Source organism: Perissodus microlepis, chromosome 15 (assembly GCF_051167445.1).
Source record: "Perissodus microlepis isolate ML-2025 ecotype Zambia chromosome 15, ASM5116744v1, whole genome shotgun sequence".
NCBI classification, from domain to species: domain Eukaryota; kingdom Metazoa; phylum Chordata; class Actinopteri; order Cichliformes; family Cichlidae; genus Perissodus; species Perissodus microlepis.
Genome location: NC_140475.1, coordinates 29098629 through 29124523, shown reverse-complemented (window position 1 = coordinate 29124523; position 25895 = coordinate 29098629). Strand labels below are relative to the sequence as shown.

Genomic DNA, 25895 nt, shown 5'->3' with positions numbered 1-25895 from the left:
ACCTGTTCATCACTAATCTGGAATCTGACCTGAGCAGGTTATATTGACTGTGCAAGTTACCATGGCAACATACTCCAGTGAGAAGTAAACCATGTTTGTAGTACAGAAAACCCACGGTTGACCCTGAAGTTAGCCAGATAAAAAATAAATCCTCCTTCATAGTACAGGCCTCTGATGAGGCAGGATGTGTGTGTTTTCATGTGTTTATTATTAATCACATGATCTCATTTCTGTGGTGCACAGATTGTATAACGTATGCAGCAGCTGCTGTGATCCATCTGATGAAAGTTGTAGAAACCAAAGTCTTGAAAATATACATATCCCAAGTGCTCCTGTGTGTGTGTGTGATTTTTCACTTTGGCTTCTAATGGTCACAGAAAAAGGAAAACACACACACCAACAACAGTTCCTGAACTTAACACCTAATACCTATTAGAGAGGTTTCTAAACATCTGGATACTTCTATAGTTCAAGTTAATCTCTTTTCAAGAAAATAAACCACAAATTGATTTACAATAAAAATCAAATGAACACACATGAACTAACTAAGACAACAGGGAACACAAAATGCTGCCCAAACATGTATCAAAGCTGATGAATTTTAAGCTGTTTTTTAAAGTGTTAATAGAGGGTGGTAATCTGTTCCAGCGTTTTGGACCGAAGGTTTGGAATGCAGAATTCCCTTTTGCTTTCAGATCAGTTCATGGCATCACAAGAAAACCCCCATCTGCGGACCTAAGAATCAAGTTTGAAGAATAGGGGTTGAATATGTAATATAAGTCGCCTTATCGCCTAAGGCCATAAAAGTAAAAACCAAGCTTTTAAACCGAAATCTAAGGCCATAGAATTAATGTGAGCATCAAGTCCAAAGAATGACCACAATTTAGCCTAAGATTCCACACCTTAGTTTTTACAGTGGATAAGAAAGATTTGAAACTCGGGAAATATGTTCTAGTTGTAGAAGGCAGAAAGATTATTTCCAACCTAATGGTGGTTATAATAAGTTACAGAAGTTCGCTAAGAAACTTCAGGCTCATCCCAGTGGTCTAGAAAATAGATTAATCTCACCAGTCTTCATGATATGTATCTCAAAGGAGGTAAAATGAGTATTCACTACATGAAAGTACCAGCTGGAAGTGCAGCCAGCTCATCTCCACATCTGAAGGTCACGGTGAGATCAGAAAGGCACTGTCTACGTACGGGGCAAAGTTTAATAAAGGGAAAGCATTCCATAATTAGCTGCCATGTTTCAGTTAAAAACAAAATCCAGATTTTTCCAGAAGAACACGACATAAAAAACAAATGAGTAGAATAGAGTCGTATTAATCAGCAAGTATTCCAGTTAATAAAGGAGGAGTGTAAGGGAGCAGTCCCGAGACTCCTCAAGCAATGGGGTGATAATATCATTCGTATTCGTTTCTAAGGAAAGCTCCCTTTCTTATTTGACTGCATGGAAAAATGACCTCCAAATTGAGCTTCCTGTAGAAGATTGGAGATAGACCTGTCTTGTGGCTCAAACGCTACGGTGGCCCCTAGAGACAAAGCACGTACAAACTCCAAAACACTTGCAAAATCCAAAACGCATGCAAAATCCAAAACACTTGCAAAATCCAAAACACTTGCAAACTCCAAAACACATGCAAACTCCAAAACACTTGCAAACTCCAAAACACTTGCAAACTCCAAAACACATGCAAACTCCAAAACACTTGCAAAATCCAAAACACTTGCAAACTCCAAAACACTTGCAAACTCCAAAACACATGCAAACCCCAAAACACATGCAAATTCCAAAACACAACGGAAGTGCTCCAGGACGCTAGGGGCAGTGTTGAGCTTTTGTTACCTAGTAACTACACAAGCCAGGAAGTACCAATGACCGGATTTGGACTGTATCCCAATTCAGGGTCTGCATCCTTAAAGGCCGCATTTTAAGGCCGATTACGTCACAGCGACACGACGAAGGCTGTCCCAATTCAAAGTCTGCTCGAAATGTGGCCCTCAAATGCGTCCTTAATTTCCCTGAATTTTAAGGATGGATCGGTGTAGCCTTCATGGCCCAACATATCCCAGATTTCATAGCGCAGCGGTGGTGTGGATAATTTTGCCGAAAAAAACGGCGGAAGCGGAGCCACCGAAGAGTAAACTTTCAGAAGTAAGTACTGAATATTATGTCACTTATTTATGCGCAAATGTTTTTATAATGAAGAACATTAAAACATTACTGTTGGCCACATGTCGGGAAAGTTATGTGACATTAGCGATGTTTGTACTAACTTGGTTTTAAAGCCTTTACTTCAAAATATACACCGTTCAATAGTTGACTTTAATCTTACAGAGAATGTGATGATTTTATGGATAATTAAAGTCAGTCATATATCCACAAACACAACAAGCTGAAAGTCAGTGATGCTGCTCGGTTTGCAGTCCTGAATATCATGGCACAAGCAGGATTCACTGCACTGTTAATGTTAGCTATGTTATATTGCTGCCTCTGTTCGGTGGTGTCGAGCCAAACGGACTTTAACGTGTGTTTGAACGAGCTGACGGTTCACTCGTTAAGCTGAAAGAAAGATGCTTTAATCACAGGAGTCACACATGTGTCCACTGTACCATCTGGGAACTCTTCTTGTTTCGTAATAACACAAACACTAAATCCTCCTTCTCTGGTGTTGTTTTGTAGCAGTGTATACACCTGAGACTGTCACCTGTCTGTCTGTCCTACACTCTCTCTCTTTTTCTTTTTCTCTGATTGTGGAATAAAAGTATGAACATTCATTTATAAGTTACACTTGTGTTTGAATCCTGCAGCTTATCACACATTTGATTTCCATGTGTGACAACTGCAAGTGTCCAGAGTGAGGACAGACTGAGGGACCCACTGCTGCACATCATCTGTGAGGCTTTGCACCCCTGATGATCCACCAGGACAAACTCAGCAGTGTGTGAGGAAGAGGGGGAGGAAGAGCCAGCAGCAGCTGACAGATGGAGAGAATAGACAGACTGTTCCCTGTTTGTGAAGGACTGCTAGAAAAGTTTAACATAACTAACTGTCTGTCCTGAATCAGTCTTATTAGGTAATGTTCAAATAATTTTATCATTCCAGTTTTCAGTGTGGGAGAAAGTACTCAGGGCCTTCAAGGCAGAAATAAGTTTAATATTCAGAAACCTAAAGTATGTATCAGCAGCAGAATGGACCTAAAAATAAATGTTTGTTTCAGTTCTATGAAGCTTTGAGTATTTTGGATTAGTAGCACTGCTGTGTTTGTTGCATCATATTGCTGTAATTGTTTATATGCTTTATATATTCTGAGGTAAGTTGATCTATAGTGTTACATCATATTCTATAAGGATGTTATGTGTTTGGATACTTTCTGCCCAGTTTGACCCATTAAGCAGAAGTCAGCCTGTTTAGGGCTCTGATATCTATTCTGTATGACTTAAAGCAGTTATGACATGGTCTGATTTTCTCACCCAATAAAGGAATTTGCTTGCTTGTCATGTGTTTCTTTGGCGTATTTAGAGTTTTTTTCATGTGCTATGTGCAGAGGTGTTTTTTTCTGTTCTCAAACTGATCTCCCTGTTGGAGCTCAGTCTGGGGGGAGTTATTTTTTTTCTCCTTATCTTTCCTCATGTGGTGCATTTTCCATTGTTATACCTCTCTGACCTGTCTTCCCCATGTGATGTTTGTGTAATGTATGGTCAGAAGGGTAAGTCGGCGCTGGCAAAGGTCGGCAGCCTTAACCCAATTTCCTTCGGGGTCAACCTTCAGGATCAATAAAGTTTTATTGAATTGAATTGAATATTTAATATAGCAGTCTACTCTTCATTTTAACAGAAACAGTTATCACAGCTTGTACATTTTCTTTTTATAAATATATGTAAGCAATGAGCCAAATTTAGCAATGCCAACATACTGAAGGAACAACATTTGTCTCTTATATATGATACACCTATATATGCACTGTCAAAGATACTTGTCTTTGAGTGAAGATTTAAGGTGATAAGACATATAAATAACTGCAACTTGAATCTGTACTGAAGCTCAGTATTTGACACAGAGTTCATGTTCACTGCTGTAATAGCTAATAATGATTAATATAATAACTATAATATTGGCCATATTGTATTTACATTACCAAAGTGATATGACTTTAGTCTCATGAACAACATTAGCTAATTGTTATTTACTAACTAATCTTAAATGACTGTTCAGTACAGAAATGAAGCCCAAAAATCATGTTTTACTGTCCTGTGGTCTCAGCCTCAGATACTTATCAAATCACACAAAGCTCATGTAGAAACAAACAAACAAATGAACAAAATATGTTCTCCTTCATTTCTGTCAAAGTTGTATGACACATTTCCAGCGGTTAGTATCATGGTTGCTAGGCAACCTGGGAAGCGCGTCCCATACAGACAAACTTGACGTTTATTTTGCAAATCGAGCTCAACACTGCCCCTAGCGTCCTGGAGCACTTCCGTTGTGTTTTGGAATTTGCATGCGTTTTGGATTTTGCAAGTGTTTTGGAGTTTGCATGTGTTTTGGAGTTTGTACGTGCTTTGTCTCTAGGGGCCACCGTACAAACCCAAACCATTAACACAAGGTTCAGAATTTTAAAGTACAAATGTCTGTTTTAATCCCAGTATTCCCAATGACTGTATTAAGTGTAGTAAATAGAAGGAAACCTTATTTCATTGTATGTGGGACTATAAAGTATTGCAACCCTTATGGAAAGGAATTCTTGACTTAATTTCCAGGTTAATAGAACATGTTATCCCAGTCGAAGCAAAATTGTGCATTTTCCACATTCTCTCTGAACAGTTCCAACTACATGGACAGAAATGAAAGCCAAACGCATTATTTCTTTAAGATGGAAGGACATACATGGACCCATCCCTAATTAATGGATCAAAGAAATGACATTCAGCCTTGCAATGAGAAAGTTGACGTTCTTAGCTAAAGAAAAGACTTCTACCGGATCTGGATACACTTTTTACAATTTATAACGGGATTGTTTGTACAGAGAACTATGGTGTAACTGATATACATATGTGCTGAGAATACGGCGCTGTTGGGTGGGTTGGGGTTTTCGGGGTGGGAGGGGTGACTCTATACATGTTGATGTATTACAACTTAAAAATCTAATACAACCTTCTGTAGGAGGTAGTTCTAGACTATGCAAGAAGTCCCGATAGGGCCAGTGCACACAACCCGTTTCTGGGAGATTCTCCAGGATCTGTAAAAATGTCACAAATATCTTTAAACATTTATACGCACAGGAAGCTCTATGTGGGAGTAAGCTCTTTGAAAGTGAAAAATATCATTCTGTTGACTTTAAATATAAAAATGTCTGTTAAACGATCACGATTTTTGTTGCTGCTGTTGTTATTTTGAAGTATAGCTTTTATAAGTCTTGTTTATAAGTATGTTCTAATCCATTTGTATTTGTGTGTGAATTGGGAAAAAACACTTGGGAGTTTGAGAATTTGTCTGTATAAGTAGACACAAATTATTGTACACATTTCTAAATCTTAGTTTGAATCATATCGACGGTTTTCTCTCCACATAAAGCAGACGCTCTGCTTGTTCTTGCTTTACGTGTCTTGTGGGCGAAAAGTCGGAGGAGAAGCTTTGTCCCTTCTGGCTCGCTGTAGCGCGTTATTGTATGTTGACGTGTGTCTAAGCTGTTCCGTTAGCTAACAAACAGCTAGCAGACACTGAACACTGAAAGTAGCTGTTTAACAGGCTGGTTTTGCGAACTCAAAAACTCACAGTAATGGCGGATGACTGGGAAGAGATTCGCCGGCTTGCCGCAGACTTCCAGAGAGCGCAGTTTGCTGACACAGTGCAAAGGTAAACGCAACTGAACGGGTGATAGCATCAAAGCTAATCCCAGCTGTCATTAAAGTTGATTTAAAAGTAACGCTATTAGATGAAGATTGTGGCTTCTCTTGTAACAACTGTTGTGACTAAAACAAACACAATAATAAATGTATACTACACTGTACTTTACGCCACTTGTGTAAACTTTTCCGCAGGCTGTCGGAAAGAAATTGCATTGAAATAATTGCAAAACTAGTCCAAGACAAGAAGCTGGATGTGGTGCACACACTGGATGGTAAAGAGTATGTCACCCCAGCTCAGATCAGCAGGGAGATCCGAGATGAACTCTACGTGCACGGAGGTGTGATACAGAAATTTAAGAAATGAGATGCAGCATTGTCACATCGTCCCTGTGACATTTTCAGAATTGTAGATTGTGACAGAAACTAAGTGCTTTCATTCTGTATTACAGGGAGAATCAACATTGTGGACCTCCAACAGGTGTGTGTTAACTCTGTGTTTCCTCCTGCGTCCTCTAGATGAGATATACAGTTTGTTCATTCAAATTTGGGTCAGGTGTCTTATGAATGTTTTCATGATGTTGTTCCTTTCAGATTATCAATGTGGACTGGGTCCATGTTGAAAACAGAGCAAATGAAATTGCAAAGTCTGATAAAGGGGTTCAGCTTGTACTGGGACAGCTGATTGATGAGTGAGTATTAGGTCTATACTGTATAAAAATGTCTACCATAAAGTCACACTATGGACAGCACTATAATGGGTTTTGTGAGCCAAGTTACATATTTGCATGAAAGAGCAAAATACTAAGTTATCAGCCAACACTTTAGACTCTGTGGGCTCATTTCACACATGCCCAGTGTTTCTCGATATATGCTACAAGATATTTAGGTCTATAGGATCCAGAGAAAAAGCCATAACACTTAAGTTAGCTAATTATAATAGTTAAGCTCCATCTCATTAGCCTATTGCACTTGTTAACTCTTTTTACAAAACTGAAGCTTTAGAGGTAAAATTAATGATAATTCTAAAGGCCAACAGTGCAGCTACAGACATAAACGATACAAACTTTATTTTTGATAAACTTTAGACTTTTGTCATTTCAGTGTAGGATGATCTTGATTTAGAGAGCTTTAGTGAGCTTTAGAGAGCCAGTTTTACTATAACAAATTAATGTTCATAATTTGACTGTGGGTTTAACTTAGGCTGTTGCTGAAGGTTCAAAACACATCAGCAGGGTATGGCACGGAAAACAAACGTATAATTAATATTGACACAATCTGTGTCACTCGTCTATTATGTTGATCGTTTTCGTGATTGCCCAGATGGTGCTTCGCTGTGAATTGTGGGATGGCATTATGTCCTTTCCTTTCATAAAGAATGCTCCAGTTTGTCTTCTGCTGAAGGAGGCAATAAAGGAAGCTTTAACTGTTATTGGGCTGTCTGCAAATAAGTTGATGCTGACCTGTGTTTACTTGTGCACATCAGTTTTGTGCTAGCTAAAGGTTCACAATTAATTTGATTAAGAACCAAAAGACTTTAAAACAGTTCAGTTATTTTTATAATTCGGATTCATTTGTATCCCTGTAGGAACATAGGGCCCATAAATAATGAAATATTGCCTGTCACCAAATTTCATTCTTAGTTCATTTCTACATAAAAGCAAATCAATCAGATTTGAAGGGAAACTCCTTATATAACTTCAAAGAGGGGAAAATTTTTATCTTATTAAATTTTATATTCTATTCAAAGTCTTATTCAATAAATTAAATGTATTTTTTTCACATTAAAGGTTTAGTTAAGTCTCATTTCTGCACAGAAGTATTTACAAAAGTATAGTATATAAGGGTCAAGTCTGAACAGGTTAACTGAGAGTGAGGTGTTGTGATTATACTGCTCATGTTTTGTCATCTGCAGCACATACCTGGACCATTTGGCTGAGGAGGTGAATGACAAACTGCAGGAGGCTGGTATGATCAGTATTGCAGAGCTGTGTAAAAGCTATGACCTCCCAGGAGATTTCTTAACTGAGGTGAGCCAGTTTTTACGTGCCTTTTAATCCAATAAGAAATCTGGTCATTAAATTAAGCAATGTGTTGTGCCGTCTGTGTTTTTAAATGGTTTAGTCTTCTTTGTGGCCTCAGCTTGTTTTGACACGTTGTTTCTTTGTTAGTAAAAAAAAACAAAAAACATGTGGGTTTCTCATCCATATTTTAGGAGTTGTCGAAGCGTCTTGGAAAGATTATCCAAGGAGAAATGGACCAGTACAACAGAGGTGTCATATTTACCCCAGCTTTTGTTGCTCGCCACAAAGCTAGAATACAAGGGCTCTTCAGTGCAGTCACAAGGTAAATGTTGCAAAAAGGCTGAATATTTATTATGGCTTGTTTTTTGTTTTTCTTCTGCAGATGTACAGATTTTGATATGTCCATACCTGTCTCAGCATTTCTTGTGTGTACCGAAAAGCAAGTCAGTTAAAAAATTGAACTAAATGAAACAAGGTTATTAAAGAAACTATAGAAACAGTTCTTTGATGCTAAGCAAGGTTAACCTGTTTGAAGATGCTATGAAGGATTTCTGTCTGCAGGACATTATTTTGAGCTGTGTTTGTGTTGCAGCATCCCAGCAGGTTGACAGATGGTAGCTAAAATGTTTTGCATGTTCTGTCATATTGAGTTTTTTACATTATGGTTCCCCTGTGTATACTTAGTGAAGCTTTGACACCAAAAAATGCAGTGAGTGGGTAGCTGCTTTAAAGATCATTCCAGTGTTGGTGATAGTGAGTGAATTCATAGTAATGTTCAGTTTGTTGTTAAAGTAAGACTTTACATGAATAGTATTAAGAAAATGGTATCTGTTTCTCTTTCACTGCTTGGTTCTTAAAAGAAGCCCTTCGGTTAAATTTAAAGATTAATGGGCAATCCAGAGAACAGGGTACCGAGGCAAAATATCCCATGAACATTTGAGAAGTTCATAAAATCAAATATACATACATTTAACCTTGTTAGAGACTCCTCACTGTGCAATAGTGCAAATATTTTATGCACACTATGATTATTTTTCTCATTTAAATTACTGTGTAACCTATTGGTCACAAGCAGCATCTACAACAGTTATGTTTCTAATGATGATATATAATCAGGCAGATATGAAACCCATAAGGCTGCACCGGTGCAATATAGCTGAGAAATTAAAACGCGTGAAGTTTTCCTAATTTTACTACATTTGCTAATCTAAAGCTAATAAAAACTAAAGGCATGGTGCTGAATGTTGTCAGTGCATCCCCACAGGTTAGGCATCAGATAGAAAAGGGAGAGGAATTCTTGATTGAGTTGGATGAAGTGATAGAGAATGTCCCCATAGACATGTAGGTGAAGGAAACAGGTGATGAGGTGTAGGGTACTTGTGTTGCTATGGAGAGAAACGAGGACAGATAACAGCAGATTGTGTGAGAAGGATGAACATGTACTTTAAAAGCGCAAGGAACACGAAGTGAACACCCTGACTCTGTAATACCACATTGGCTTTAACAATCTCCATGACTTTCATGGAACTGTGAAAGCCATCTGTGATTTAGTAAAAACACTTTCACTGTTCAGTGTTTTGTTCTCTGCTACAGGTTTTTAGCATTTTTGGAAGCTAGTGTTTGCCACAAAGAGAGCCGTAAAGCTAGCCTATATGGCTGTTTAAGGATATAAGTGCTACCATATAACTATATTCAGTGTAAATTACAAGTACTGTCACCTCAAGGTGCTTTATATTGTAAAGTAAAGACCCTATGTTAATAGAGAGAAAACGCCATCAATTAGACCACCTGCTAAGCAACAGTGGGAATGAAAAACTCCCATTTAACAGGAAAAAACCTCCACCAGAATCAGGCTCAGGGAGGGGCAGCTATCTGCTGTGACCGGTTGGAGGTAAGGTGTAGGAGATGCGATAAAAGACATACATAAGAGAAAGTCAAAGATTAATAATAACTGATCTTCACGTCTAACAGATGTGAAAAAATAACAAATGTTCTCACATGAGACCCCGCTGTCTTCAACAGCTGCATTCGTTGGCACTTTCTTATAATTCCTGCTGTTTTGCTTTTTCTATAGGCCAACACCTGTCAGCAGTATGATTGGAGCATTTGGATTTCAGGAACACCTTCTGTACTGTAAGGACCGGCTGCTACATCATTTAAGTTAACCTGTTAAGCTCTTTGGTTTCACGTGTGTACTAGTCTTCTTTTTTTTTTTTTTTAAACTTGTATGATATTTATGTTTGTTTTTAATCGTTTTCAACTTTGTCTAATGTTAAACATTAGACAAACAGTCCTCTATTGTCATTGTTTAATACTTTACAGGGCGTATTATGATATTGTATTTTTTGTGGTTCAGCTGTCTTGGAGGAGTTGGTGAATATCGGGCGCCTGAAAGGAAGCGTGGTTGGGGGGCGGCAGGACAAGGCTGTGTATATCCCTGATATCTACACCAAAACACAAAATGCCTGGGTCGATTCTTTTCTCCAGCAAAATGGATATTTAGGTAGGTGTTGTTAAACTTAATGTTGGTGATCAAAAATACCCTAAGGCTTTTTCTAGTTAGCTAGCTGTCTCATTCAGAATGTTTGAGCTTTTTTTATCTTCTGATCCACAAGAGAGAAAAGAAGAAGAAAAAAAAAGGTGAAAAAAAAAAGGTTCAGAGAGTAGTAGCCGTCTATGCAGATGGTTGGGGATTGAGGGGAAAGACAGTATTTCCTATGTTTGTTAAAAATGACAAGAGATTCAGTGTAAGACAGTGAGTTTTTGAGGCTCTTTGACAGCAGGGCTGAAATATTTGAAACTCTTTCAGTTTAAAAATTTTAGGGAGTTGTTGGTTATTTGGTCGTTGCACAGTTATTACCCTAAAAACAGTGAGATGTGTTTTGTTTTTGTTTTTAAATTTTCTTTATTACTGTTGTTAGTTTCTCCTACTTCCTACTTTGGGGACTTGAGATAAGCAGTTATACTGAGCTGTGACTGTCTCAAAAATATTTTCTTTTATCTTGGGCACAGAAGTTATTATCTTGTGTGTACTAGATGAAAAATGACAATGATAAAAACCCAATTTTTCCTCTGAGGCAAGAGCCATTATAGAGGCAGGTGATCAGTGTGTTTGTCGGTTCTGTCATTTTGTAAGCAAGGTTACATTTCTAAAAACAAGGAGGGGAAAAAAACAGTGAATTTCAAAGAACTCAGTGCCTCAGTGGACCATGGGTAAAGGAAGACGCAGTCGTGTTTTGGTGCAGATCCGCATCATGCAAAACTGTGAAATAGGACATTGAGGTTCCCATTTGTGCCCTCAGTAATCATGAAAAGGTAGTAACATTTGCTTTTCAGCGACACCTGGCACTTTGCAGCAGTGGCATGCAAGAACTGTTACAGAAAGGCAAGCGGAGCTGCTACCCACACATGGCAAAGGGGGTTATTAAAATGTTAACTGAGAATAAACAGTGGTGGACATGTAGAGGGTTGGTGTGGTAACTGCTAAAGGGAACAGTAAAAAATTACTTTCCCAAGTCAGAGTGTTACAGATATGGGACTGTGGTATCGATTAACATTCCTGCTGCATTCATGTGTATGTTGCATTTTACTATATTTTTGAGGTTCAGCTGATTTCAGTTACTTTACATCAGTCACATGCTGTGAGTTTTGTAGAAACCTAAGCAGAAGAGATGACATCAACCATAGAAAAATCATCTTTATGAACATTTCAGCTCATCGACAAACCAGTGAGATAAATGTGGCAGAATAAAACCTGCTCCTGCCTGTCTTTTCTCTGCACACGGTCTGTCTCCACAAGAGAGGGAAAAACTAGATTTTTTTTTTTTTTTTTTTTAATAGTTATGTAGATTAGCTATAGATAGATAGATATCATAAAATATTTGTCCTTCAGGAAACTGTCCCCTGTGTCTACTACTACTGTAAATGTTTACAAGCCCACTGTTGTGGCTGTGGTCCATATGGTGCATTTACTGCTGCAGATTCTTTTTGAAAGTTGGACTTAATGTCATGACCGCTCAGGGTTATTAAATAAACTGCTATACTATATGAACTGATGACATCGTTATCCCACAGAGTTTGATGCATTGGTTAGACTGGGGATCCCCGACCCATCCAGCTACATAAAGAAGCGCTTCAAGTCTAATAAGCTGCTGTTCCTCCGAGCGGCCTGTGTGGGCCAAGCTCTGGTCGACCAGGTGGAGGCCTCTGTGGAGGAAGCTGTCAACTCCGCCACTTGGACTGACCTCCAGGTCAGCTCTTTAACCTTTAAATTGATGATATTAGAGGAGTTGCAACTTTTTTTTTTTTTTTTTTAGATTTCTGTTTCTTATCCTCTTCTGTCCGGGCTGCTTTAGCCAGTTCTGCCCAGCTGCCTGTCGACTGAGGACATTGGGATACTGATTAACCAAGCTATGAGAAACACTAACATCCAATCGTCTGCCAGAATCTTGGGGGGCACCATGGTTGTCAGTGAGAAGTTCATCAGCAACTGCCTCTCTTTATTTGATGAGGCCATGCAGCAGAAAGCTCAGAAGGTAGAGATTCCTTTGACACCCTGTTTTACATGTATATGTATTTGCTCTGTCCAAAGGGTGGAACTACATTTTGTGTGCTTTTCAGGAAGTTAAGAGCAATCCAGTGTTTTTGATAACTGAAGAGGATCTGAAGCAAGCATCTATCCTGACTGAGAGCACCGCGCCTTCTAAGAAGGAGAAGAGAGAAGCGGAGCGCAGGAAGAAGGCAGCGGGTTTGTGAAACCTATCTCCCAAACTCCCACTGTTTTTGTTTTATTATTTTTATTCATATAGTTTTTAGTCCCTTTGGCATTTTGTGAGGGAGACTGACAATGGTGAGAAATCCCTGGAGTTTATTTTGGTTCTTAGTGTTCAACATGTGTCCTCAAAGCTCTCTAAGGTAATGATGTATGAGTGAGTCTAATGATTGATGTCTTACATGAAATCATTTTTTCTGTTTTAATTTGCAGAAAAAGTTTCTGTTTGCAAAAAGCTGAAAGTGGGTAAAATAAATTGAATGAGAGGAATATCTGTTCATTTCTTTTGATCAAGTAAAGACTTTTTTCACTTTGCCTTTGCAACAATTAGAATGGCCCAAAGCTCAGGGACATGGGTCTTAGGCCATTTTTATGGTTGCCGTGTCACCTATCGTTTAGGACAATACTGTCAGTGGCTTCTTGTGTAATGACGGCGCAGCAAAGAGTAAAGCGACTCCTTTATTTATGTAAAGCAGTCAGAGCTGCTTCCAGAAACCAGAACGATGAGACAAGAGAGGGATTCACTAAGGTGCCCATAGTGATATTTCTGTTATTTAAGTTAACTTTAAATCTACAAGAAAACTCACCAATATTTCTTTTTTTCTTTTTTTTACAAACTTGGACTTAAACAATCATCAAATATCATCAGATTGTTTTTTGGAGTGGACCCAGATCTGATTGAGATGCTTTGCCATGACCTTAAACGGCCCCTCATGCTCAAAACCCCTTCAGTGCAACTGAATTGAAATAATTCTGCAAAGAAGAGTGGGCCAAATTTCCTCCATAGCGATGCGAGAGACTCATTGCCAGTTATTACAAACACTCGATTGCAGATCTTGCTGCCAAGGATGGTACAACCAGTTATTAGTCTAAGGCAGCAGTTTTTCACACAGGGACAAGCAGGTGTGGATAGCTTCTTAATGAATGACGTCATCAGTAAAAACCTGTATTTTCCGTTTACGCAGGTTTTGTCTAATGTTAATCTTTGTTTGTTCATCTGAAATTCTGAAATCTAAAATGTGACGTATATGTTTTTTGTTTTTTGTTTTTTTTCTTGAAAGATTTGCCTCATAGTTAACCGTCATTCTTATAGAGATTCTCCTGATGTTTGCTTTTGTATTGCAGTTGTCTCTCTTAGAACATCCTCACCAATAAAACATGTCCCAGTGAAATGGGGGTGTGGCAGATTGCAGACTGTAGGTAGCGAGCAGGATCATTTCTGCATGCATATTAATGAATGAGGCCCAATGTGTGTGTTTTGTTGTCCAACACAGCCTTATGCAAATGTTGCTTGTGCTATTTTTACACCAGCTCTGTAACGTTTGGAGGAGACGGCATCGCCACCTGCCAACATCTACCCTACAATGACCCGTAGGACAAAGACAGGAAAAATAATAGACTGGTTATCTTAAAGTGATACTAGAGCAGTGAAAATAAAGACATTTGCAATGTGGCAAGTCAGTGTTTGCTGACATTAAGAAGTTGAGTTTTCTCAGACTGACTGGGATTTGTTAACTGTTTGTCTTCCAGAGGGCAGTGGCAGTGTGAAAGCAGGTGGAGGAGGCAATGCCAGAGAGATCCGGATTCGTAAAACCAAGAAGAAAGGGCGGAAAGATGAAGACAGCGATGAGGAAACTGGACCTTCTCAACAAAGTATGTCAGCAGTCACAAAGACATTTTATGTTCTCAGGGAAATACGGTCTCCATCTGCACATTAAGCCTGCTTTATGAGGAATCTCCTGGGTCGTTAAGCTTTTTTTTTTTAATTTTTATACATGGAAGACAAAGGTAACTGTAGGATTCCAGGGAGACTAATTAGCTTGTGTTTTACCTTTGCCAAGATCGCAGCAGACAGACTGAAACCCCCTTTATGGCCCAGGAGGCGATCGTAGCCGTTTTAGAGGAACGAGTGAGTGACTGCCCTGAAGAAATCCTGTCTGAGTTGGCAGAGCAGTTAGTCAGGTAACAGACACATCTCTTTCTGAAGTTCCCTTTTCTCAGAGCTGCCAACAATCCCTTCATTCACCTTCTGTTAATGTCCCTGCAGGCCTCTGACTAAAGCCTACCAGGAAGTGCTGCGGACAGTGTTCATGTCCTCCACCAGCTCTCCATCAGGGGCCAACAAGAAGAAGAGCATGAAGGATCTGCAGGAAGAGATCACCAACCTGTACAACAATATCCGACTATTTGAAAAAGGCACCAAGTTCTTCTCGGGTAAGTCATGTTCCATGTAGCTGTATTGGAAATCAGAAGCAGGACCATCTTCATCTCTCGCATCCTGACAGGAGACGAGAGAGGAGGCGGGGTTCACAGGGTCCAGATTTTACCCTTATTGTTTGGCAGATCACTGTATTTGTAATAGATCTGTTACACTGGATTAACTGATCATGTCAGGGTTCATGTTCTGATATTTGTTCTTCTGTATGAATCAAATGTTTACCCGTGAAAGACAAGTCATACTCAGGAAAGCTAGCATCCTTTGCTTTATTTTCGTATATATGTCGAGGGAAACGAGCATTAGGCTTCAGAGCGTACTAAATGCTCAGAGACCGTTTTTGTACTCTTGGCTCTGTGATGCCAAAGAAAGTGATGATGTGAAAGTCTCAGGAGCACAGCTCTGACTATGAGCACAGAAGCTCCACCCACCTGGAGGGCAGTCATTCAGAAGAAGGAGCTCATTGCTGCATCAACAGCTAAGCTGTCAAAAAGCTTTTAAGAGAAAAATTGTAATGGCTAAGTTACAAGACAAGCAATATCTTCTAGTTTTTCAAAGTCAGTTTATATAGTGTGTGGCTAAAAGCACCAGCCCTAAACCCACAACAGACCACAGATGGGCTGGTGGATGTTAAAGGTTAGAAGAGAGTGAAGTCAAAAGCGGCACCAAGGCCCAATGTAAGATACATAAGGATTATTTTGAAAAAAATATCTGGCATTGTAGTATTAAACCCTGTAACTAATACCAGATATTACCTCCTCTTTGAACATCACACACACTGGGTTGAATTTCCACTTTTGGATTAAACACTGACAAATGAGCAAATGTTGTTTTTTAGTAAAGCTCTGACAAAAACCTCATAGTGAGACACAATATTGTGATATTAACAGATGAAAAACAAGAACAAACATCCAAAACTAAGTGGCAGCCACAACATCGGGGTAATTTAATTAGAATGTGAAAACGTGATGACACACTCATCTGTTACTTCAAAATAGAGCCAATACATTTAAGTATGTAAGGGAACTTCAATCTAAAACTGTCCAAATCTCCAGGATTTCTAGAGGAACATAAAAGAAATATAACAGGTTTTGTGTATTGACCTTGCTTTACACCCAGCACTCTTCGTATTAGGAAAACCTCCTTGTAATATGACAAGAGTAGTGAGTTATTTATTGAGAATTGTGCACTTAAATGCAAAGAAAATAGAAGCAGCTGAACAACTGCTAAAGTTGGAGCTCTCCGACATAATTCACTGGAGAGATTAGGCTATAAAACGTGTGTATCATGGTGAAAATGACTGTAAAAATGGTGAGGGCTGAGCAGAATCATCCAAAATTTCAAAGGCTTTACATGCAATATTTGTTTGTTTGTTTTTTATGCATGCAGATGATACCCAGGCCCACATCGCTAAGCACATCCTGAAGACCGTGTGCACTGATGTCAGTAACATCCTGGTTAACTTCCTGGCTGCTGACCTGATGATGTCCGTGGAGAATCCCAGCACCATCACCAACGAGGTCTGTGTCTGTCAATCCTCTCGGCAACCTGAACCTCAAACTGTGTTACGATTATCTGTGGAGCTGAATTCAACGGTTCACACTGAATATGCGATTTGGTACTGCAGGTCAGACTGAAGATTTTAGGCAAACTGTCAGAGGAGACCAAAGGGCCTCTTTTGAAGCTGCACAACTCCCTGAACGGCAAAGTAAGTAGTATGCCTGTCTAAAATAGTGTTGCACTGTGGGTGACTGCAAAATGACAGCTAATACCTTGAAATTTAAAAATCGCTAATCTGGGGAAAGGTTGAGGGATAACATTTGAAGTAAGGTGGATTTGCTTTCTGTGTTTACAGTCCATTGAAGACTTTGTGACTAACTTGGATACCTGTGCTGAGGTTTGTGGAGTCATGCTAAAGAAAGGAGACAAGAAAAAAGAGAGGTAGTGAAAGCACATTCGAGCCACAAAACTCTTCACCCTGGTCCACTTATGGAGTCTAGAAGTGTGTGAATGCGTGTCTTGCAGACAAGCCCTGTTCCTGCACCGCCAGGCCCTGACTGAGCAGCTGAAGGACACCGAGGATCCCGCTCTGGTCCTCCACCTGACCAGCGTGCTGCTCTTTCAGGCCAGCACGCACTGTATGCTGCACGCCCCGGGCCGCTGTGTGCCTCAGATCATCAGCACACTCACGGGGAAAATATCTGCAGTATGTACAGCTGATTGAACGTGATTTGAATGGGAAGGAAAAGTGTTGCATCACAATCCATCAATTTAAAAAAATGATAAACTGGATCATCAGATATACCAGTCTGCTCACTCCTCCATCACGTCTGTGTAGGGTAGAGGTCGGCAATCCTTGGCTCTTTAGTCCTTATAGTGCGGCTCCGCGTGGTTTGGGAAAATAAATTAGAAGTATTTAGCTGAAGTGTATTTTATTTATGTTAGTTCTTTTTTAACTTGTAGTTCTAAATTGGAAGATTATTGAAATATAAAAATAAAATTATATTCTATTATTTTTTTCATTGCTCAAAATAAGCGTCACACTCGCGGAAGCCGGTATACCCGCCGAAACGCCGTGCATTTATCGAGACTTTCAACCCCAGGTAGGCCAATTATGGATCTTCAGATCCACATTATGTCAGCAGCTATTCTCCACCGTGAACTATGTTAAAAACAAACACCGCTCACACCTCACAGATGACAGCTTACAGTCCTGCGTAAAGATGAAGTGACTTCGTACAGCCCCGATTTGCAGACGCTGTGCGCAGAGGTTCAGGAGCAGAAGTCCCATTGTAAACATATCACGGCAGACCCGACGATGTTTCCATGAACATGCTTTTCAGCATCTCTTTATTGACCACTTTTCACACACGGTTGCTGTACGCATACAGCCGACTGTAGCTTTTCAGCTCACGGCCCGACACATACCAACAACAGCATAGATGGCACAGACGTTAAGGCAGCGAGGCGTGATTGCGGGTGCCGCTCAGGTGCGTCCGCCTCCCCTGCAGCGGCGCTGCAGACGACGCCCCGCCACACACATTAACCAGGTAAAATACATATTTAGGCAGAATTTTGTAAATATCTATTTTTCATTTTTCAGCAGCATAGTGCTTTTTTTCCAATTATTTTTTTAAAAGTCAGGTCAAGGCTCCAAAAGCCCAAAGGCGATATAAGGGTGGCGGCTCACAACAGTTTTTGTTTGCTGGATCATTTTAGTTCAGCTGGGTGTCTTTCCTTTTGTTATATTTCTTTAAGAGTTCAAAATGCGTTAATTACATAAATAAAATGTAATTTTCTCTGTAGCACTTCATGGATTTCATAACCGACACACCTTAGTTGTTCACACAAAGCATAAAGGTAAAAAACAATATATACAGTGTTATCTTCATTTTAGATGTCAAAAAGTATTTGCGGCTCCCAGTGTTTTCTTTTGCGTGGAAACTGGGTCCAAATGGCTCTTTGGGTGTTAAAGGTTGCTGACCCCTGGTGTAGGGGAAACACAGTCCAGTTATATTATGTTACACAGCCATGCCTCCCGGAGTTGATATGATTCTCATTGGATATAGAAACAGGTGCATAATCCATTAACACTGTAAATGTTTAGCTTTACGATGCCCGTCGTGTGATTGTGCTGTCTGAAAGCTTCATCTCAGGATCGCTTGAAGTAGTGTTGAGGCGCAGCAGCTGTCGGTGGTCTCCATCTGCTGCAAGGAGAGTGAAGCAGCTGAAATGTGTGCATTTTGTTGCAGGAGCAGCAGCAGCTGCTGTCTACCTACCAGAGCCTGGTGGTGAAGCAGCTGGTGAGCCAGAGCAAGAAGCAGGAGGATGACGAGGAGCAGGACGAGGAGGCGAGGAGCGCGCGTGCTCAGGTCCAGACCCTTACACCGCAGGTGAAGGACCTGGTGCTGTCTCAGAGGAAGACGTCTGTTAATGAGGACTGACTGAACAGTTGAATAAAGAGGAAGGAATGTCACAGGGTTAAAGACCTGTGCTGCTTCTAGATCAGCTGGTGGTCCTGTATTTTTCTATGATTTCTCTATGTGGGCATCATTTTAAATTATTAAAGGAAATCACTGTGTATGATGAATTTAACACAATTGTCCTCAGTGAGGTTCTGATTAACTTGCGTATTAAATGCTCTCCTCCTCCTCAAGTGAGTTGCTTCTTCTGTGACCAGAACAAATGCAGAACATTCGGCTTCACACTTTATTACTGACCTTTTTTAACATCAGATAATACAGTGGTGTAAATGAACTAAATGCTTGTACTCATGTACTGCAAATTCCTGGTTCTCATTCTTCATGCTTCATAAATGTAACATAACTGAGCTTTGAACTGCTTAAATTACATGTGGGCATAACTGGCCAATGAAGACAGTACCACGTCTGCATGATGAGTCTGAGAGTGATGCATTAGGTGTGTTTGTCTCCGTCTTGTGACCATTATGTGAACTTACACTAAAGTGCATGATACTGCGTTTCAACACTTGGGGGCACCAACAGCAAACAGTCGTTTGAGTGATATTGATGCAGTTATAAAAGAAAGGAAGAGCACTGCAGGAACCAAACTGAGTACACTACACACACGGATGTCACAGTCTCCATCCCAGTGGTTTCAAGCTTAACCCCAGGATTTTAAATCTGCTTGCTGGCATTTGCTTCTTATATTCTACATAAAGCAGTTTCCTGGAGCTCCCTTTGTACTTGAGGTTGAACAAATCTGCTCTTTTTTTTCAGTGTAAAAAAATCAGCATATACATGTTTTTCCCTTCATCCCACCTTGAGGTGACAGGTGGTTTGATTTGGCACCATTGAAATAAAACTGAAGTGAAATTTATTAGAACCTTTACTAACCCAGACCATAAAAAAGCTGAACATATGTGTTCACACCACTCCACATCCTTTACCCAATTATCAAAAGAGCTTTCCTTAAATGTTAAGGCTATGTTGACTATAAGACTATAAGGAGTTATAGTCTCTTTTTGGTCACTATACAACAGAGAATGCTTCATAAATCTGCTTCTAAATCAGAGTCTGTACTGGATAGCATTGTACTCTGCCAGGGCTGACGTCTGTCACTAATTTGTGAATTTTTATATCATTATTAGTGTAGCCAGGCAAGAGGTTTCTGATTCAGTGATCTTGTGATCATGCATGCATCTAGGGGTGACTTTTGAGTCACACTGCAGCGGTTTGCACCCAGTTGCAAAGCAGAAGGGATAAAAAATAGTGCCTCCAAGTCTAGGTGAGCTCTCTGCGCTCTTCTCTTTCCCCTCGCCACCAACTGGTTGTGGTGAACAGCTACACCTCCCTGAGCCTGATTCTGCCTGATTCTAGTTTTGTAGATCATTTTCAATCCAGCCAGAGATCCAAATCCCCTTCTGGATTACATCAAGAAAGGCATCTAGTGTCTGCCTGTTGTATATGATGAGCATTTCTTTTTCTTTCAATCTAGTTTATGTAAAAAACGTTCCTCTCTATTTAAAGACAATATGGAGGTTGGGATGATGCTTATCCTCATAAAGGTGGAGCTGTTGACTTTCTCATGTTTGCAACACCACAGAAAAAGTGGAAGCCTGGCATGTGGCTGCACCATCTGTAGTTTGTGGAGGCAGACACACCGTTTTGCCAGAAGAAGAGTTTGCTGAGCAGGACATGGATGTGTGAGCTCATCATACACACAAGCACATGCTCCACATTGCCATGGAAACACATCTTCTGAGAAAGGAGGCCTCTGGGCTTGGCAAGGGAGAGATGTCAAGTGAGGAATTTCATTCTAAAATAAGAGAATCCCACGCTATCCAACCCCTTTCTAAGATGGCTTAATAGGTGGATGGATTGTGTATCCATGCTTAATTAGCCAATTAAATAGAAAAATAATCAGGTGTTTATGTTTCATTGTAGGGAAAGACAGCTTTTCCATTTCATGCTTTCCTTACTATACTTTTAATGTAAACAAATGTTACTAAATGACCAAATAGACAATGAATGGATCCCATTAACAATTAGTGGCTGCATATAACTGTTAAAATTCAGTCACCACAGATACTAAGAAAAGGTGAGCTTTAATGAAGACTGATATGAGCCAAACAATTCAATTCAATATATAGCACAAAATCAAAACAACATTTTATATTGGAAGGTAAAGACAAAATAATAATAGAGAGAAACCCCCAACCATCAGGCGAACACCTATGAGCAAAGAGTCAGTGACAATGGGAGGGAAAAACTCCCCTTTAACAGTTAGAAACAAGTTAGTTAGTTAGGAACAAGACAAAATACAAACTGTGGAAGAGAGCCAGAGATTAATAGTAAGAGTTGTGTATAAACTCATTGGAAGTGAAAAGAGGTTAATTCAATTCAATTTTTTTTTTTAGTTTTATCTATATAGCACCAAATCACATTAACAACTGCCTCAAGGCGCTTCATAGCGAAGCCAAGTCAAGCCACTCCTGCAACCCTAGTTGGATAATTGGTTGAGAATGTGAATGAATGAAAGTTGCTCACACTTCATACTTGGCATTATATTTAGCATATCTCCTGCCACATTCCTTACATATGAGCTGTATGACACTTTGGTGCTATATAAATAAGATTACATTGAACTGAAAAAGAACTGAATTAAAAAATCCGCTCCTCTCTGGAGCCTTGCCCCAGTAACCCCAATCTTGGCAAGATGGCATCAGTAGTTCTATGATACGGGTCTTCCCAGTTGCAGTTAATCTGGCCCATCAACTAGGACAACTTTGCTTTGGGAGATCCTGTCATGGGCAAAAACCTAAACAACATAACTTCTCCACAATAAGACAGTGATTCATGGAGGTGATTCGTGTAAATGCAAGATTCAATATTTATTAAAATAACATAATGCATCAATTTTAATCACATTTGGCCCCAGTGGGACTGCCTCAAATGACAGCAGTTAGTCCCACACAGTTTCACAGGGTAAATTGCTCGTAGTGTCCATGTAATCCATGTTTATCTTGTCAATAAAATCAATGTTGTTGTTTACATAAAGCCCTAAAAGCCTCTCTCAAATACACCTTTGTACATCGTGTGCTGATGATTATAACACTAGGCAGCTCTGACAGTGCATAGCAACAACTGTTTGCTAAAGCAATGCACAAGCATTCCTAATATCTAACCAACCAGTCTCAGTGAACATATTGATTCATGAGCTGACAGATCACTGCTTAAGCGGTTCAGGCTTTTATTTTTATAAACTTTCAGCTCTGCCCTTGCAGGATGATTTGGATGCTGCATGACTGTCACCAAGGGCAACAAGAGAAGGACTTGAGCCTTCCAACGCTGAATTTTTAATTTAGTGTCAGTGTTTCAAAGAGGATATAGCATGCAAAGGATTCCCAGAAGATAATCTCAGGGCGTTTTCCCAATAGGATTCATAGGACACTAGTGGATGTGAGCAACAGCCATTAGCAGCTTTACCTTATGTTAAAGTATTTACATTGGCTGTGAGAAAGGTCACTTTCAAATTCACTTTCCAATTCAATCAATAGCCTTTATGTAATCACACAAAATGAAGAAATGCAACATTTCAACTATTAATAAACTTGTGATTGTTAAAAAAAAAAAAAATCATAGACTGTATATAAAAAATTGAACATCAGTCATTCCAGCTGTTTTTGGACCACATTTTAATGCCTCATTATATGCACTTTGACCCCTGAAAAGATAGTATCATGAGAGCTAACGCCTGCAAATTTGATTAGCAAGTTGCTGACACAGTTTTAGAAAAAAAGAAAAAGAAACAAAAGAAAGAACGAAATGTGTAAAAAAAAATAATAACAATAACTATTAATATACAATAACCTAGTAGCTGTGCTACCAGATAAATGCTGTAAAATAATAGAATACATCACATAAAAATACAGAATTTCTCCATAATTAAAATATAGTTTTGTAACTTTAATTCACCTGAGATTTCATACATTTTTACAGATTCTTTATGCTAAATGAAAAGTTAGGTAGCACAAGTACATGTGTAAAAACAACTTGATGTGATTTTTCTAATATTTAATATGATTAAATACCAGCCATTTAAGAAAGTCAAAATCTTGTTGTACAACTAGTAACAGACTTTATAATTACAACAAAATCCTAATTTTTGATTATAGTAATTGTAATATGGGTTTTTCCATGTAATTTAAAAAAAATCTTGTATTGTACTGTTGAAGTGCACCATGGCATATAAACATATGTCAAGAAAACATAACATAACAGTTTCAGCATGTTCTTGCATCCGCATTGCTTATCTTATAAATTGTCCATTTTCCTTCCCTAAATTTTTCTTATGGAGCTAGCTGCTTGATAAAAGTCTTTGGGTACTCTTCCAAAGTGTTGAAAGTTCCACACTGCTCCCTTAATAGTATCTAGACTCCACAATGGCCTCTCCATCTACAGTCTGTTTTCTTCCCACATCTTTGCAGATTTGAAAGCTAGCCTAGCTGTGGTTGATGTTGCACTGCAAGCACAGCCGATGTTTACTGATATCTACGGAATTACTGATAATTTTCATTTTTTTAATTGCAACAGTTTTTAAATATGCATTTGCTATGTAAAACTCGAATTTAATAGCATTGCATATTTGTCAAATTATATTCAATTTGTGTCAATTTGAGCCATTTTCTCTAGAAAAAAACATTACAATTTTATCATTATTCACAGCTTGTTTTCCTGATATATATGCATATCATCTATAGATACCATAGAGATGCTTTTTAATGCTGTTTCAATGAACCTGCGAGTCCCTGAGGACTTAATATGCCTCATGTGTATTTTAGAGGAACTGCAGCTTTATTCTTTACAGTCACAGTTCTTGAGGTTGCCAGATGGAAATAAGCAGAAGACTGCACTCTGGCATTCCCCTTTGTTTGGAAATAGGATTTTATTTAATGATTAACAAACAATTTATTCAATTTTATTTATAAAGTGCCAAATCACAATGACAGTTGCCTCAATGCAAAAAAAACACACAACTTAACTGGAGTCTGTTTAGTTTGTCAACAGAGTGACACTCAGCTGAAATAATGCCAGAGCAGTACACACAGAAGGATATTCACAAGTGGCCCCTTGACTTCTCCTCATCTGCTTAGGTGAACATCCCCGTCTACATCCATCCGCTGTCACCATGCCTCCTCATGAGACATCTGCAGGTTCCTGTTGCTTAGTAATAGTCTTCAGTGCTATGATTAAAGTGAGCTTCAAAGCTCTGGATACACTCATTACTCACAGCAGCCTGCATAATGAATCCCTGGGAGGAAGATGATTAAGAACAGCATCCTTTGTAATCTAGAGTGTGGTGGGTATCAAATTCGTCTTAGTGTTCGGTCTATCTGTGCCTCATCCATCCGTAGCAGGTCAATGAGGTCACTAGAGAAATGGTCAGTCAGCAATCTAAGAAAAACAACCTGCTGACCTTTTTGTGGATGGTTGGTGTTCTCTGCATGATGCTACAAGCAGCCAGGATCTCATTTGCCTGGCTTTCATGTCTCACAGTCTGCACAGATACATTTGTCTTTGATATGTACTTTGGGCTGACATTAAAGGCGGACTGTTCTGAAAAAAATTCAGATTACTAATATCCATATGTAGTTCATACTCACTGTGATATGGGACGTTATCAGACAGCAGGTGTCATTTATTTTCATTTTACAGTCACAGGATACACACACACACACACACACACACACACACACATACATACACACACACACACACCAAAGGATGACTTTCCACAACATCATAACAACCTTTGAAAATCTTTCACTTTTAGCACTCTTCACTGTATTGTATATGAACTCCCTTAGTTACAGTCATTCACCCTGCAGAGAACCCAAACAGCCTGATGCTACCACCACTATGCTTCAGTTTCAGGATGAAAGCATCAGGCGTAGAGCAGTCAACCAACACATTCTCATCCTGGGGCTGTCTGTCAGGTCTTCTCTGTAGCCAGTCCCAGGGCTACAACTTCCACATCTGGAGTTTAGAGCGGTGGTGGCAATAGCTACAGGTTTAACAGCCAGGAGACTGGCATGTGTCTCGTGCCGACTTTTCTTCTTTTGATGTTTCTTTCATATTTATTATTTCACTCACTGGTCCAGTTTTGGGGTTAGGGTTTTGCCCAAATTCAAGGTAGGATTAAACTTCATGTTGATGATTCTCACGGAAAAAGATTGATATTACACATGTAGCGGTAGCAGGAAAAATAAAGTTAAAACACTTGACAGAAGTGATCACATTTGCCGTTTTAACCTTGTGATAGTTGCTAATGAAGATGCTCTTCACAGTTATTAAAAGTAGATTGTGATGTCATTTTTGCAAAGGGCATATGGGGGTGGTAGTTACTCAGTTAGCTTTCTGAGTAATTATACAAGGTAAACAAGAATATATTGAAGAGTCAAACTCAATGAACTGAACAGTCACTAAAGCAGAGTTCCTGGTTCAGACGTGAACCTGGTGAAAAGGAGTAGACTATATCTCATCAATGCATGAATTATGCACAGAGCTGACACACACAGCAACAAGGACACCATTTCAGGAAAGAGATGTTGCTGTTGGTGAATTTGACCATGATGTAGGACTTGGTATATCAGAAAACGTTACTGAGAAAATGATGCATACTTTTATCTAAATGGGCCACATATGAGGAATATATGAGGAGTACTGGATGAATAAGCACTCAGTGGAGATGATGACAGGAAGTGGAGTCCCTGGGTGGAAAGAGAAGACACGGATGACGCATCGGAAGGAGGGTAATGAAGGCAGAGTTTGCAAACAGGCACCGTCACATAAACACATGGTTCCCATATGTGATACCTCAAACATACAGCGTTCGAAAGAGAAAGATGAATAAATTAATTAATAATACAGATGCATTTTCAGTATCAAACGGTATCAGCAGCCACACACTCGTGTGTGTGTAAGCTGCACAGAGATGACGTGTAATTACATTTCTAGGGAGGTGCGCGTCAGGTCACAGAGTAGGCTATGTGATACATTACTCCACATAAAGTTAT

General features: G+C 39.4%; 1 protein-coding gene across 1 annotated transcript; it reads left to right on the top strand.

Annotated features, from left to right (window-relative positions):
* The first annotated feature begins 5632 nt into the window (after positions 1 to 5632).
* On the top strand, positions 5633 to 19013 carry ufl1 (UFM1-specific ligase 1). The gene is made up of 19 exons (XM_084953650.1): positions 5633 to 5857; positions 6043 to 6188; positions 6300 to 6328; positions 6442 to 6539; positions 7763 to 7877; positions 8063 to 8193; positions 9946 to 10004; positions 10228 to 10374; positions 11946 to 12121; positions 12227 to 12406; positions 12492 to 12618; positions 14173 to 14295; positions 14484 to 14604; positions 14690 to 14856; positions 16247 to 16377; positions 16485 to 16565; positions 16713 to 16798; positions 16883 to 17063; positions 18610 to 19013. The coding sequence occupies exons 1-19, from the start codon at positions 5781 to 5783 to the stop codon at positions 18799 to 18801; spliced, it is 2367 nt and encodes a 788-aa protein (XP_084809776.1). The 5' UTR covers positions 5633 to 5780; the 3' UTR covers positions 18802 to 19013.
* Positions 19014 to 25895: the final 6882 nt, after the last annotated feature.